This window comes from Paramacrobiotus metropolitanus, unplaced genomic scaffold (assembly GCF_019649055.1).
Source record: "Paramacrobiotus metropolitanus isolate TYO unplaced genomic scaffold, Prichtersi_v1.0 Parri_scaffold0000086, whole genome shotgun sequence".
NCBI lineage: Eukaryota > Metazoa > Tardigrada > Eutardigrada > Parachela > Macrobiotidae > Paramacrobiotus > Paramacrobiotus metropolitanus.
This window is the reverse complement of record NW_026570306.1, coordinates 108,560-124,348: the sequence shown is the minus strand read 5'-3', so window position 1 is coordinate 124,348 and position 15,789 is coordinate 108,560. Positions and strand designations below refer to the sequence as shown.

Genomic DNA, 15,789 nt, shown 5'->3' with positions numbered 1-15,789 from the left:
GTTGGGAATGGCCGCGGATGCTGTACAACGAGAACCGTTTTGAAGAAGGCTGGAAGTTGATGCCGGAGTTTGGGATGAACCTAAGAACCTTGCCTATAGAATTTGACTGAGAAACGTTCGCTTCTGTTATTAGACTCATCGCGCTGTATGTTAATACTGTTTCAAATTTATCGTGAATACCGATCAGTTTCATGGTTGCAGTACAACTCCATTCTGGTGCCCCCACTAGTAGCTCGCCACATAAATCACCGCTGGCAGAATGTGGTTGATTTCGCCCGGTACATGTGCACATTAACCAACGTATTCGAGCACTGTTTTTAATTTGCCAGTAAATCACTCGCCAGCCAGTTAAACGATGACAGCAGTACACTCAATTTAGCAAAAAGAAAGCATTAAACCCATTACTTGCTGCCGCGGAAAGCCTGCTCCATGACGCGTATTTTTTCCGCCACCGGCTCAAACATAACGTGACCGGTCAGAACCTCCTTTGATTTCTTCCCAAACAGCACAGCCAAGATATCCTTGGCTTCGTCATAATATTCGAAGGCGTGATGGCACACTTGCAGGGCTAATGTTTCCAGCTTCTCTTTCGCCGGACTCGACACCAGCTGCAAGTCATTCAGCACGCGCCGATGCATTCCTATAACGGCGGATTTCCCCGCAGACATCAGTATGATAGCTCGCATAACCGCATACTTTAGGTGTATCTTCCTAAAGACAGTAAGCAAAACCATGATCTGCTTTGCAGACAGCCACACATGCAAATAGGAGAAACCATAAACTTAGGCAGGTGATAATCAATAAAAATATTGTACTATATCTAATAAATCTGTTTTGCCACGATTATAAATGGAAGATGTGAAATCACATAATTTACCGGATACAAGCAACCATCTCCTGCAGCATCTGCCAGCCTTCTTCAAAGCGGTCCTCAAGACAGTATTTGTGAGCCAGTTCCCAACCGTAGACGTAGCGGATATGTGCATCCGGCTGCAGAATACCAGCAGCGTCTATTTCTTTACAGAACTCCATGAAGATACCCCCCGGAAGCTTTAAGGAGTAACGCGACATAATGTTCTCGTGCAGCTGGATAAAACCACGGAACTGCTTCAGCCGGTCACTATTGATGGCACCACATTCTGAGCAGGCTTTCTGCGCACGACTGTCGCTGGGAATGCGATTCGTGCACCCCACCGTTACGCAGCGTAACGGATTAATCTCAGCGTCCTAAGAAACACCGAGACTTGTTTATTACACGTAGTCAAGAATCTCAACGATATTCGTAGTTTGTTTGTAGCTACCGTACATATTCTTCCGTACATCGCCGACAAGCACATGGATAGCCAAAACGTTTTTCAAATTTATCGCGACGTGCTGTTCGTGTCAGACAGAATGGTTCCCGGGCCATGTCGCTGTATCGTAACTGCAAAAATCACAGATTTCAAAGAATACTTTGTGGCAACCGGGGTGGAAGATGAAAATTGCCACCAAACCAGGTTCACATTTCCGAAATTGTGAAAGGAACTGTGTTAAATGGGTGTCTGTTCGTATTGTAAGCGCCATATATATTTTTCGGTTGTATGCGCCTACGTACAAGTACAAGTACAAGTGTGCGCCTAAGCCCACGTACATCTGCAAGTCCGGTGTATTCCTGAATAACTTCAACGGCATGTATAACCAGCCGGCGTCCGCGGCAGTTAAGAACCACATTAATGTCCCAGCACACCGGTGTCATCCATCGCGGCGGCGCCTGCGGATACACGGCTAGGCCGATCGGGATGGTGGGGATATGAAACGTATCGTAAATGGGTAGAATGTTGTAGCGCAGGATCCCGTAATACGCCAGAAACTCTGCTGCTGGTAAGCCAACTACCAGGGAATTTTGAGCTTCCATGGCGGACAGTCTACGAATAGTACCCCTTCTCAAGAATTGGTCTAGACATCCTGAGAGAAAGCTTACGCCGGCTGCAGTTCCAGTTCGACTTCCGCTTGCGAAGGATTTTCCGGCAGCATAAGCAGAAGGTCCTTAGCAGATGCCCGACCGATGCCCGGAATGTCCATCATCGTGTTTAACTGGAAAATTATCAGTATGAGGCCTATGAGGTACCAAAATCACTAACTGGCTAGTGGCTAATGCTTTTTCCCAGCCGGTCCGGAAAATCTTAATTTTTAACCCTAGACTGAATGAAAACCGAATGCGGTACATTCTGGTCTCCTCTGTGAACGGTATACGTCTCGTGTGTGATTACTGCTCAAAAAGCGATTTTTAACCTCAGCCAGCAACTATTGCAGTTTTTTTTTGAATAAGAGATTTACTTAAACAGTTAAGCACCGAGATGACAAACAAATCACGCCATTGCACTTAGGACTTAGGTACCGGCTAACAGGAAAAACATTTCGTATCCTTTTTAGGAAGCCGTGTGCAGCAATTAGTATAGTGAAAAAAGGTTTTGGAATCGGATTTCTAGTAAGCATTTTTTAAGTAAAAGGGAGAAAAGTGTAGTATACTGAGTTCACGTGTTTATTGTCCTTCTAATACTTTCCTATTTCTGTCCTTTGTCCTTGTCTTCTTAGCAACTTCTCTTGTGTTTTCCCGGTTCTCTAGTTACGATTCCTCAGTTTCCTTTCAGTTGTTTTCCTGACCATTACGATACAATAAAGATACGATTCCTACACATGACAATACATGACAATGGCGTGAAGCTTGTGTAATACTGTAGATCTCTATCATTGAAGTGTACGAGTTCTTTATATACGGCTTAACAGCGCTAGTTCGCTTCTTAATTCGTTCGAATATGGCGACACCAGAAACTCATCCCATCCTACGGTTTAATCCCGAGTCGATGCAGTGGGATATGTGGAAAGAAAACCTCCACAGCTATATCGAATTCGCCGACATCCCCGTGGAGAAGCAGAAAGGGCTGCTTCTGAACTCGCTGGAGGTCAAGCCATTCGAGATGCTTGTCTCGATGTGCAGGCCGACTGCCATCACGGACAAGAAACTCACCATAGAAATGCTGCTGGCCAAATTGGATACAGTGTACAACAAGTACACATTCAAGGTCGCGGAGTGGGCACACCTGTTCCGAACTGTCCAAGGGAAGGACGAATCGCTGGCGGCATACTCCAGCAGGTTACGGTACAGGAGTACCGTATGCAAGTTTCCCGCTGACATCATCGACCCGATGCTCAGCGCCGTCTTCATAAACGGCATCCAGTCGGATTCCGTCCGCCGTCACCTACTGATAAACGAATACCAGACCCACGAAGAGACCCTGAACGCCGCCAGGAAGATGGAAACCGGCATTGAAGAAGCTACGGCCAGTACGTCCAGCCAAGACCGTGAAACTGTGATGAAAGTCACAGCTAGCAGAAGGTCAACGGTTGTCAAGCAAAAGACATCCAATTCCAGTGGTCAATCCAGTGCAAATGGAAGCCACAAGCCACCCACCAGCAATCAAAACGAGTCCGATTCCGATTCCAGTTCCCCTAAGCGAAGATGCGATTCCTGTGGATCAACCGATCACATGCGCGAGCGCTGTTTCTACAGGAAACACGTATGCCATAACTGTGGGAAGAAAGGTCATATAGCAAAGGCATGCCGCTCACAGAAGAAATCCGACGTCGCTACGAATAACTACATTACGGATTACGCACCGCGTCCTCCATACGACATACTGTGATTCCAGTTCCGGTTCCTACGACGCTTCGTCTCAGTGGTTCAGAGTTCACTAACTATATGGTTCTGTTGCCGTGGTTCTTGTTGCTATGGTTCTATGGTTTGTATGCTGCTAAATATATGGTTCTGATGCAATGGTTCAACCCAGCTCTTTTTGGGCGAGGGAAGGGAATGTAGTATACTGAGTTCACGTGTTTATTGTCCTTCTAATACTTTCCTATTTCTGTCCTTTGTCCTTGTCTTCTTAGCAACTTCTCTTGTGTTTTCCCGGTTCTCTAGTTACGATTCCTCAGTTTCCTTTCAGTTGTTTTCCTGACCATTACGATACAATAAAGATACGATTCCTACACATGACAATACATGACAAAAAGGAAGATCATAGGCTTCCTTGGAGAGCCCAGTACTACAAACGCCGTGATGTGAATGAGGCGATAGATGTCTATGACTCTATGCCTAACACTGGATAGTCAAGAACTATGGAATTGCTGTTGCTATCCCAAAACGGCAAACCAGGTATCAGAAAAACAGCAAGGTCTGCCAGACTGCCAGATAAAATCAAAAACGATATCAACAGCACGGCGAAAATGAAGTACTGTAGTCATCCTTGTATATCAGATCAGGACCTGATCAGATACACATTCTCGATTAAAGGACAGCAGCCCAAAGGTTCATTCCAGGATAATCTTACTTTGATTTTATTGGCCAACTTGGCGATCATCTCCGTAGGAACGGCATAGTGGCCCGAGACCGTTTGCCTCAAAGACCAGCGTTCTGTTCCTAGGCGCATTCCCGTACCGATTGTCTTCAGCAAGGCACATTCGAATTTGTGCTCCACTTTCCAATCAGCGGCCTGTGTTAAGACAACCACACCATATTAAGCCATATGGCACACTGAGTCGCTGACCACAATGAAGTTGAGAAACGCTGTGAACGGTGTGCAAGTGCAGGATCAGCGCTGGGGAACCCAGCATGCGTGATTCACAGGGAAAGACAGTAGCTCCAGCGATGCAGCATCATCAGAAACGAGTGTTAAGCCGACAATTCTTGTGGAAACCAGGTTGGCTATTACCGATACCGACTAGCAGGATACCGATTTTCTAGTTATGGTCTATAACCGGAGCAAAAGCCCCATCATTGTGCCGCAGTTATGCGCTCTAGATTCGTTTTTGATTGCACAGTAACTCAAACCATTTGAAAGCTCGTAAAAGCACCGTACTGTCAGTATAATCACCGTACCTGACAGACCGGATTACAGTAGCGATGCAGATGGCATCCTGAACATGTACGCAACTCCTGGTTTTTCTGGAGGCAATAAGCGCAGCGTATCTTGTAAGCGCTGCTCTCCAATATCCACACCAACGGCTCACAGGACATTATCAAGTCGCCAACAGTGTAACAGCGGCTGCTACTGCCTGTCATCGCTTGAATCGCTTCCATTCCCGTCCGACGACTAACGCAAAGGATCAACTCAAAAAGACTCAGGAAGTTCCGTTCAAAAATAGATCATATTCATCTTTAAAACATCAGCCTTAGGGAAGTAAGGTTTAGCAGCTTGAGAGCGGAGAGACCTCACTGTCAGTATCGTGCCTAAGGATGGGCCGCAGATTCGCAGCAAATCTACAGGGTGCACATGCCAAGTTGTCACCAAAACTTTGCTTATTTATTAAAAATTTCCGACAGACTCTAGAATTTTTATTTAATGTTAACATAATCGTAATTTCTCTCCTGCATCATTTGAACCCAAAACTGCCAGCAAGTAAGCGTTGTTTGACAAGTTATACCAGAAAACTCGAACGCCACCTGCTTCACGATACGTCCCGACCCGTCTCCCGTGGTCGCCTGCCGTGCGCCCAAAATTTGTTTAAAAATCAAGGTCAGCCCTTAGGATCTTAGCTAATCCGTGACAAGTGAAAACTCTTCAACATCCAATACTGTCTCGGGATGTACATCATCTGATTCTCTTCGAACCCCTGGGAGGTCACAATTGCGACTTAGAAAATAGCACTGTCAAAATGGGGGAAGACGCCCTTCTAGCGATCCCCACACAAACGAGGAATGCCACCCCTAACCATCTTTGACATAATATGATTGCGGACATATGTGGTATCAGTTTAACGGTTGCGGTTGACCAGGTAAATGCGGCTCATTCCGTTCCAGCGGCTCCCCATTGGGCACATAATTTTTGTTGACGAACGCTTTGTTGATTTTTTCCTCCACTCGTCGGTGGTTCACAGTAAATCGGGAATGGCATGTATGTCCCTGTTAACTTTAAAATCGCTTAGAATGATCCCTTCCACACATTTTTTAACGATCATTCGAACACCTAAAGGTTCCAGACATTTACGAAAAAATTTTCGCCAGTAGTACCGTATAGCATTATAAAAGCCTGACAATCTCCAACAAAAATTTTTTAAAAATAAAGTAAGGGTTCCATTGAGTTGGTTCTCTTCTCAACGCTTACTTAACGTATTTTTAGCTTGCTAAACCTAATTTCAAGAGTAGAAAGTGTTTTCCTGTTTTTCTGATGAAATGAGTATACTGGCCAGAAATACACCACCAGGGATCTTACTTCTGACCTTGTTCCCGACTTCAGTTTCAACGCCAACGGTCAAATGTCGATTTCAGTTAACGCAGAATTAAATTCTGTATTAGAAACAAGTATTAAATTAAACCAGAGTAAATGAACTTTTTCTAATTTTTAAAAATGAATTTAAGCGATGGTGACAACTTGGCGTCTGCACCCTGTAGTTACCACCCACCGAGCGGCATCTACCGTTCGGATTGCAATCGGAAGGACTAGCTGCCGCCTGCTTATGGCTGCCCTGCGCCCTGGTAACTCAATGTGTTGGTCTCCAATTCTTGTTTTAAAATAAATTTTAGTAGTCCTACTCGAAACGCGCTTTAGATGCGTTCTGTAAGATACAGAGCCGGGAGTTCTGTAAAAGTGAATCTAGCAGTGGTGCATGGCTGAATCTTATAGCGTTACAGAGTAACGAGACCACGGACTCTAAAAGCGCCCAGTTACCGTATCTGAACTGGTCAACGATTTATTTATTTTTCACAACAATTTTGTGGCCGTTTCCTTTCTGTTTGCTGGCGATTTTAAGTTTTGTCAAGTTGAAGAAACCGAACGACTGGTGAAAAAGGCAAAACGCGAAGGCAGTTGCACGTAAAGTATGCCGAGGTGGAATTTTACCATTCCTCGCGCTGACGCCTATGGCGAAGTTGCCTGTTGCCATCGATACAAAATCAAACAGGCACAGTCGGAGGCAGCTGAAAACAGTGAACAAAGCAGAACTGGAAAGTTGATTCGATAGAAACAATCAAATTCCCGTTAATTACACGGACACCTTCAAAACTTGAAAACTGAAAATAAGACGTGAGACGTACAACGTACTGTGCATCCGCATCAAAAAACAAATTTGACCTAGCAAGAAATGCGAGTTCTGTATCGTAACGGAGCCAGGAGAGCTCCTTTTAGATCCAGAACACTTTAACTCGGCCGTCCAATCAGCGGTAAGGGTGTGGTATCAAAACGTTACAGAACTTCCGGCTCTGTATGATACAGAAAATGCCGATCGAGGTAGGGGCGGAGATTCGCCGGCAGCATGGCCAGCAGATCTTGAACAGATTTCCGACCTTCTGTGATGTCTATTGTCGTGTTGTGCTGAAGAAAGCAACGTATGACTACAAAACACATTACTTATGCGCATAGTTTCTTGAACGCTTAAATTAACTTCGACAGCAGTCACAAACACCATTGTATGCCATGACGGTCTTACGATGAAAACTGAATAATTATTCGTACTTTAATTTTATTGGCCAGCTTAGCGATCATATCCGCATCGACGTTATAGTTGCGCGATGCTGTTTCTCCCGATGGCTCATGCTTCGTTCCAATCCCGATCTTCTTTAGCATGGCGCATTCCAGTTTGTGTTCCGTTTTCCAGTCAGCAGCCTGTGTTAAACCAACCACAAAATGAGAGTACAAGTACTGCAAGATGTTTGCTTGTGACGTAACTATCGTAAGATACAGGAATTTTGACAAACAGTTCGTGCGGAAGCCGGGCACTTCAATTAGTACGACGTGAATTTCTTTCTTTTTTGGGAGCAGAAGCCTCTCTAGCAGGTCGCCCCGCTTCCCCTTGTCCTTGTTGTTACTCTCCTGGCAGAATCGTTCGTTGATCACTCCGAAATTCAAAACTGCTAGAATTGTTTTCAAAATAATCACCGTAGGCCGTACCTGACAGACAGTACTGCAGTAACGATGTAGTTGGCATCCCGAACACGTGCGTAAGCTCTCGCTTTGCTGGAAACAATGAGCACAACGCCTCGTGTATTCGCTGCTCTCTAGTGCCCACACCAACGGATCACACGACGTTATCAAATCGCCAACAAAGTAAGAGCGCCTGCCACCGTTTGACATGGCCTTCATGTTTTATACAGTATTTCGGAAGAGGAATACACTGAAAACGATCAGAGAGCCATGTATATAAGTGAAACAGATTCACTAAATAAAAAAGGTTTGGTTGACTGAGGTTGAGTTATTTGAGCAGCAATGAGTCTAGTTCAGACAACCGAAGTTTTTGCTCAACTGGCAGTGATGCACTGCTACTCGGAATTCAGTCAGATGCCCGCTATACACCCCGACAGTGGCCAGTGACCGACGATGCACATAAGCATTTGCACATCCGGCTGTAGAAGTAAAACATTTGCAAGTTGGGCCGGTTACCGTAACTGAATTCCGCATAAAAGTCACTTTCAAGCGAACTGGCTCAATTTCTTTGTGATGACATTGTATCATTTATGTACGTACATACCGGCTGTCAGAAACTGGAGATAGCTACCCCCGAAACTTTGATAGCGGAATACGATCAAAATCAAAGCATCTAGAAATGACTAGAATAGATTTTACATCATCCGTTTTACGGTGTTCTATGTTTTAAATCACTCGTATTACAGCCTCTAGAGTACATTCGAGAGGCTTTGTCAAAACACACCTTTCTCAAAATACGTATCTGTACAGGCTATATATGAGTGGCCTTCTCCTTCTCCTTCCGCCTTCTCCTTTGCCTCCGCCTTCTAGCCAATAACCTTCTCCTTCGCCTTCTCCTTACAAGTTTTACGCCTATTCCTTCTCCTTCGCCTTTCTGTTTTTACGCCTTCGCCTTCTGATTGTGTTTAATGTGATTTGTAAAAGATGTCGCAAAAATACCATTTTTTGCACATGCATCATTGGATGGAAATGTAGCATTATCATTTTTTTATTAGTTAAACAGTGAAAACTACGCTACTACTGTCAAAAAGCGCACAAAGCTCACATATTCTAAGCTCCGTTAGTAAAATTTAACACGGTTTTTATCTAGTGTACCAACCTGTATCGCCTGCGAAACCTGTTAGAGCGCCCTACTTAAACAATACTGGCAAATCTTAACGTTGCCGATTAGGTAGGTCAGAACGTTTTGTTGGCCTTGAATACAGCAACTGCAAGCAAATCAACTTCCGGAAACTCTTTTACGACTGGGTCCAGACGTGCTACGCTAGGATCAAAATTGGGGTGCCGTTTCCGGATGCAGTTCACTTTCATGCAGTATCGTCTCGGTTTTGCTTCGGAAATTACGTCCACATTGCTTCCCTGCTTATAGTCTAGTTCCGAACGCTTAACAATCACGCTGACATCCGGCATATTTCTAAAAAGCTGCTTGCAACCTGCACACACAGCTAACGCTGGAATACTCGTTTCTTTCGTGATGAGGAAGGGCGCTTTGCCACGGTTCCATGGCTTGATACGGGTCAAATTGGTACAGCATTCGCAAACATCTAATATTTACCAATGAATTATTGCCTGAATTACCACTTATATATACGTTTATATATGAAATAAATATATACGTATAAATATATGAAATATATACTGTACCGGGCGAAGCAGCTCGAGCTCTTTGCAGCGCCAATAACTTTTGGGCTTGTGGGTGCTCCGTTGTAGTGACCTTTGAAGTAGACGGGCCATCAAACTGCAGGTTTGATCGATTCGTATAACCAGTGGTTTTCTGTGATACCCGGTGTCCGGTTTTCTTCCCACCACCCTTCTGGGAAGGAAAGTTCAAAAACGCGGTGGAAGAGTCACCTTCCTTTAGAAAGCTTAAAACAGCTGGAAGCAGCTCCGCGCTATGAGCAGATGCAATCACATGTTTACAAATACGCCCTTTGAACGTTTTTGACCATTCGCACTTGCAGGTGAACTTTCCGGAAACCACCGAAATGGATACGTGATACAGCTTTTCTTCGTCTTTTTCCGAAACCACAGCAAATTCTGATATTTCACTGGAAACAGTTTGCCTGGGCCATTTGGAAATTTTGTGTGGATTGAGAACATAATGGGTGGCATTTGAAAAAGCAACCTTGTGTTGGATCGACAGGCCGGATGAACCGTAAATTTCAAGCAGAGCAGACGGATCAGTTTGTGCAGCATCGTCGGTTTTTTCAGCTACAGCTTTCCATACGCTAAGAGTTCTTTCGGGATCAGGGTCACTGCCGAAAAGTTTAATCAGGCACTCCTCAACTGCTGGCATGTTGTTGCGGTTGTTTCTTGTAACAACAAAATCAGTTTTGGTAACTTTATAATCTCCAAGTTCAAGAGCGGCACGAGAAACATCCTCACAGCGGTTGTTGATGACTCCCAAAACTCGCTCTGCTAGCTCACATTGGTTGCAGTTGTTTTTACCGGCTTCCAGTCCTAGCAAGTTATTGGTTCCTTCCACGTCGTTGGTGTGGGGAAGGTTGGGAAAGATTCCCAACTGTTTTCTTACTTCCGGTCCCATTTTCTCAGAGAGCTTTTTCAGTCCATTGCGCGAAGTCACAAGCCACTGGAGCGCCGCCGGACACTCATCGGCTCTTGCAAATTCTTTTGCATGTGATTTCATTGCATCCAAAGAAATCTCGTCCACAGTACCATGATGGTAAACCGCACTTTCATGATCGGGCTCGCCGAATAGGTGCCGAAGCCAGGCTTTAATTAGCTCTTTGGATGCTCCTTTTGTTTGTAAATTACGCTCAAACGTTTTGCTGAGGTGGACGTAGCATAGGACATGTACTGCCTGCAGTATTGAATATTATTAAGCGTTGACGACCACTAGTACCGCATAAAATTACCGGAAAGCGTTCAGGTAGTAAATGCGAAAAGAATTTTGATGAAAAATTAATACATAGGAAAAAAAACAGGTAAATAAAAGTGATCAGGTTAATTAAAAAAATAATTACGGGGTACAAGTGATTAGAAAATTGTTTTATTAAAGCTCACCTTAAAATGTTTCACGAATGGATTGTAAAGCGCCGGCTCGTCATCGGTCTTGACCTTTAGATTAAAACTTCGGTCTTCGTGTATAATTTCCACATCTCGCTTTTCCATCTGCGCTTTAAGCCAGAGCACAATTTCTTCATAAACTTCCTCTTCTTTAGATTCGGTGATCGCAATCAAGCAAATCATGACAATCGGGGTTTTGCGCTCCTTATGAACAACAAACGGAAGTCGGGTGGTCATCACTACAGTATAGGCATCCGTCAAATCGAACTTCACGTCCACATCCACAGGTACAGAGTGTGCTCCGAGCTCCGTGTGGATCTTTGTCATCACTCCGTTCGAGTGGCCACCTCGACAAGGCGTCCGCATTGTCGCAGAAAACTCCTGGCTTGTACTTGATGGTTATGTCCCGTCCTTGTAAAGCCAGTGCCCATCGTGTTAGTCGAGGGTTGATGCCAGGTCGGTTTGACTCGCGTCTGAGCAGGTTCTGCAATGCTCGATGATCCGTTTGTACGGTGAAAGGTCCATGGTCGATGTAGTGCTTAAATTTTTGCACTGCCCATACCACGGCCAAACATTCCCATTCTGTGACTCCATAGTTGAGTTCAGGTCCGTGTAAGACTCTGCTGGCGTAGGCGATCGGATGTCCGTCCTGGGATAACACCGCGCCAAGTCCGGCTCCGCTTGCGTCACATTCAATGACGGTCTCTTTCGTCGGGTCGAACTTCGCCAGTACCGGCGCTTCTGTTAACGCCTTTTTGATTTCGTTGAACTCAGCCGTGTGGGCCTCGGTCCAATCCTTTTTGATGTTCTGGTCCTTCCGTAGGAGCTCATACATCTTCGATGTCTTCTGGGCGTATCCTCGGATGAACTTACGGTAGTAGTTAGCCAATCCCAGGAACGACCTCAGTTGGCGTTCCGTCCTCGGGTAGTCTTGTTGAGCTATGGCTGCTACTTTTTCATCGTCGGTTTGGACTCCGTCTTTGCTGAGGACGTGTCCAAGGAACAGCATTTTATCCGTTCCGACCTCGCATTTGGAGGGTTTAATGGTAAATCCGGCATCTCTGAGGCATTCGAGGGTCGCTCGGAAAGCCTCGACGAAATCTTCGAAAGTTTTACCAAAGAAGATGATGTCGTCAATGTACGCGAACACGCCTTTCTTCCGGGCTGATGCCGTGATCTTATCCATATGCATCTGGAAGGTCGCTGGTCCGTTGCAGACTCCAAATGGCATACGGTTGAATCTCCACATTCCCTCCGGTGTTACGAAGGTTGTGTAGTCCTTGGAGTTTTCATCCATGGGAATTTGCCAAAAGCCGGACTTACAGTCTACTTTACCGTAGTACTCCATTCCGGCGCACTGGTCCAGTAGCTCGTCCGGGTTCGGTAACGGGTAATTATTTTTCTTTGTTACTGCATTCAACTTTATGTAGTTGATGCAGAAACGAGTTCCAACCGTACCGTCTCCGTTCCGTTTCGCGGCTAAGACGACGGGGAAACTCCAAGCAGCCGATGAAGGTTCGATGACTCCCTGGTCGAGCATCTCCTGCACATGTTTCTGGATGAATTCCCGTCCTTTCCAGCTTGTTCTGGTGGGGTTCATCTTGATCGGCTGTGCACCTTGGACGTCGATGGTGTGTGTTACACCCTTGACATCTCCGTATGGTTTCTTCGAGGTCGGGAAGACGGTTCGGTATTCCCAGGCAACAGCCTTAAGTTGGGCAAGTTGCTCGTCGGTCAAGTTCTTACCGAAGTTCATGGAGTCGATGATTTTTCGTCGCTCCTCCTGGGATTCCGCGTCTTCTTCCTCCACTTGAGCTGAGCGTATTCTCGCTTCTTCGATTCTCTGGTCGTCCGTCATCATTTGGAACGGTTCGACTCGGCCCATGGGGGCACCCTTTCGTAAGGTGACCTCACGGTGAGTGTGGTTGGCTACCATGATGGTAAATCGTCTCCCATCATGTTTGGTTACGCCATCCATCATTTCGACTCCTCGTCTCGTTGGGGGTTGGATCCACCAAGGTACATGAGTTTCTGTCCGGTGGCTGCTGCAACATCCATTACGACGTGTACTTGGGTTATCGCCCGAGGTAGGAGTTTCACTTTCCGTTGAGCTCTAACTCCTGTCGCCTCGAAAATTTCGAATTTCGGCGATTGCTTTGGTTCCGGCTTGGGTGGCCAGGTCTTGGCGATCCCAAGTGGAAGTTCCCATTCGACGTACCGGTTGTCGATGTCCGGTTCGAACATGTCGCTGTATTGCATATGGCCAAGTTTTATACCCTTCTTCAGTATCCTTGGTTGGTGGGTCATGTTCTGGATGTTTATCCAGGCCGTGTCTATCTGAGGTCGGATCTCAATCTTAGCTTCTATTGGTCGGACAGGTCGGTGATTCCGCCGTAATGTGTAGAAGTAGATGGGTCTCATCGGGTCCATTGGTTTGGCCGTCCGTACCTTGATAGAACACGTTGAGTATGGTGGAAGAGAGACTCGCTCGCTGTTAAAGACGACTTGTCGGTCTAGCGGCTTAGAGTCAATAAACGGGTCCAATGCCAAATGGTAAAATTGTGGATGTTTGTTGACCAGGTTCAGCTCCGTAATCGAGTTAACTTTTGCAATCCGGACCTTCTGTGGGCGCGGTTGCTCCGACTTCTGTTGGTCAGTTAAGTTAACCGAGGTCGGTTGTCCGGTTGACAACTGCTGGACTGCTATGGTTGGAGGTTGGAGGTCATGCTCCTCCGGTTGGCCTCCTCCAAATTCCCGTAAGATTTGAAGTTGTTCGAGTTCCGCTTGTTGTTCAGCATCGACTGACTTTTCCTGTCCGGTTTGTTCCGGAGGAGGGTCGACTATGAGTTCAGTATGGATGAGGGACCGCAATGCTTTTGTTAGCCGGACGTCATAGATCGGTTCTTCATCCTCCTCGGACGAGTCATCCGAGTCGTCGTTCCGCGGTTTATTCGACCTGCAGTTTCGTACTGACAGGTCGAATTCTTCATCATCATCCTCTTCTTCGGAATCTTCCGAAGGTTGGTTATCGGAGTCTGTGTCCGGTGAATCGCTCGAACTTTGTACGTCCGAGCCATCCGAGTTGTACTCCTCGGAGTTTTGCTCTTTTTCAGGGTTAGCGTCAGGTGTGTTGCCTTGTCCGACTTCTGTGGTCGGTGGCACGCTACCTTCTCCGACTTCCGTGGTCGGTGCACCCTGGTCGGCCGTTTCCGTTTGTTGGGTCGGTCGACTCTCTCCTTCCTGATTCTGCAGGTCGGATGGCTGTGAGCTTTTGTTGCTCAGCCATTGGTTGACTCCCGGCTTGGTCTTCCGGCTTCGGTTTACCTTCCGTTCAGGTTGCGGAGGTGCCGGTGACGACGGTCTGCCGTCTATCCAAGTCAGGTCATGATGAGTCTTTATTGTCCGGATGACTCCATCAATGTTGTCTTTACAGATTATGCAACGGTCAGGTCGGTCAGCCTCGCCGATTTGTGTGGTTTCAGCCAGTTTAGATGGGCTGCTAACGAACTTCACTTCCTTCGGTGAATGTTCCATGGTTGGAGGTAGCGGGTCGGGGATCTTCCTTGTTATTGAGGTGTCCTCGCCGTACCGTTTCCAAAATGCAGTGGTTGTCGATTCTCCGTACAACTGTACTTGTCGCATATAACTGAAGAGTGCTCCGCCTAGTTCTTGGGAGGGTATCTCCAGGGGGCGTGGTACTGGAAGTCCGTTTTCCATGTACTGCCGGTGAATTGGGACTCGTTCGTCTTCCCATTCCCAGGCCTCATCGTTGATGTCTTCGGCGAGGGCTATTACAGGTTCGCATATCCGTTGTGCTGCCTGTATTTGGTCCGTAGTTACCGCTCCGTTCTGTTGCAGAGTGGCCAACATTTCCAACGTCCGTCGGTCGAGAAAGTGTTGAACTCCCGTAAACCAGGTTCGGTACTTCTGTTGAACCTTTAAGAGGGCATCCGCTTCCGTGGCGGATGCCTCTGGTATCGGGATAGACTTGACTACCGTCTTCAGTATCCGCTTTTGCGGACGTAGTCTTCCGGTACGTATCCGGTCTTCGTACGCCTCAATGGCGTTGTGCAGCTGTAACTCCTCGACCAGAGTCCGGTTAGTATTCCGGCAGTCACGACAGATGTTGGGCGGAGATTCCGTCGGCTGGCCAAGCCGGTTTATCCTCGCTTCACTTTCTACCGTGCCCGATGCCTCTGGTACCTAGATAGACTGCACTACCGTCATTCCTCCAGATAGTTCCGGGTTAGGAATGGGCGTTAGCACGAAGGTGAACTTGGAATGGAGGTAGGCACATCCAAGTAACACTGGGATATCCGCGTTGCTCGGTTGAACGTGGAAAGTGTGATGGCTCGTAAATCCCTGCAGCGTTACCGGTGCGGTGCAACAGTGAGTTACAGTGAAGGCGACATGTCCGCCTACGCCTAGTATCCGAGTGTAATGGCCGAGAGGTTGCATCGGCAGGTCATTTTGTTCGCAAAATCGCTGTTCGATCAGCGAAGTCTCAGCTCCTGTGTCGAGCATCGCCATAGTGGGCGTCGGTCCGATCTGGATTGCGTGTGTCCAGGCTCTGACCGTCTTTGGTTTCTTATGAGTCCCTTTTTCGAAGGTGACTTCCCGTATCGTCGGTGTGACGGGAATCAATGAGACTGAACCTTGTGTGGGTTCTGCTCCGGGGTTGACCACTTCGCTCACTTCTGGTCGGTTCGCGACTCCGTCCGTCGGTTTGTTAGTGGCTTCTGCCCGTCGCACTTGATCGGCTATCCGTTCCTCCATGGAAACTTCTGTCGGTCTCAATTTCGACCAT

At 46.7% G+C, this 15,789-nt stretch overlaps 1 protein-coding gene across 1 annotated transcript; it reads right to left on the bottom strand.

Annotated features, from left to right (window-relative positions):
* Positions 1-302: 302 nt before the first annotated feature.
* Positions 303-5,390, bottom strand: LOC129596090 (uncharacterized). Its single transcript, XM_055493263.1, has 7 exons — positions 4,916-5,390; positions 4,368-4,529; positions 1,961-2,073; positions 1,631-1,904; positions 1,307-1,423; positions 878-1,227; positions 303-711 (listed from the first exon to the last, which is right to left on the bottom strand). Exons 1-7 carry the CDS (start codon positions 5,114-5,116, stop codon positions 402-404), a joined length of 1,527 nt encoding a protein of 508 aa, XP_055349238.1. The 5' UTR covers positions 5,117-5,390; the 3' UTR covers positions 303-401.
* Positions 5,391-15,789: the final 10,399 nt, after the last annotated feature.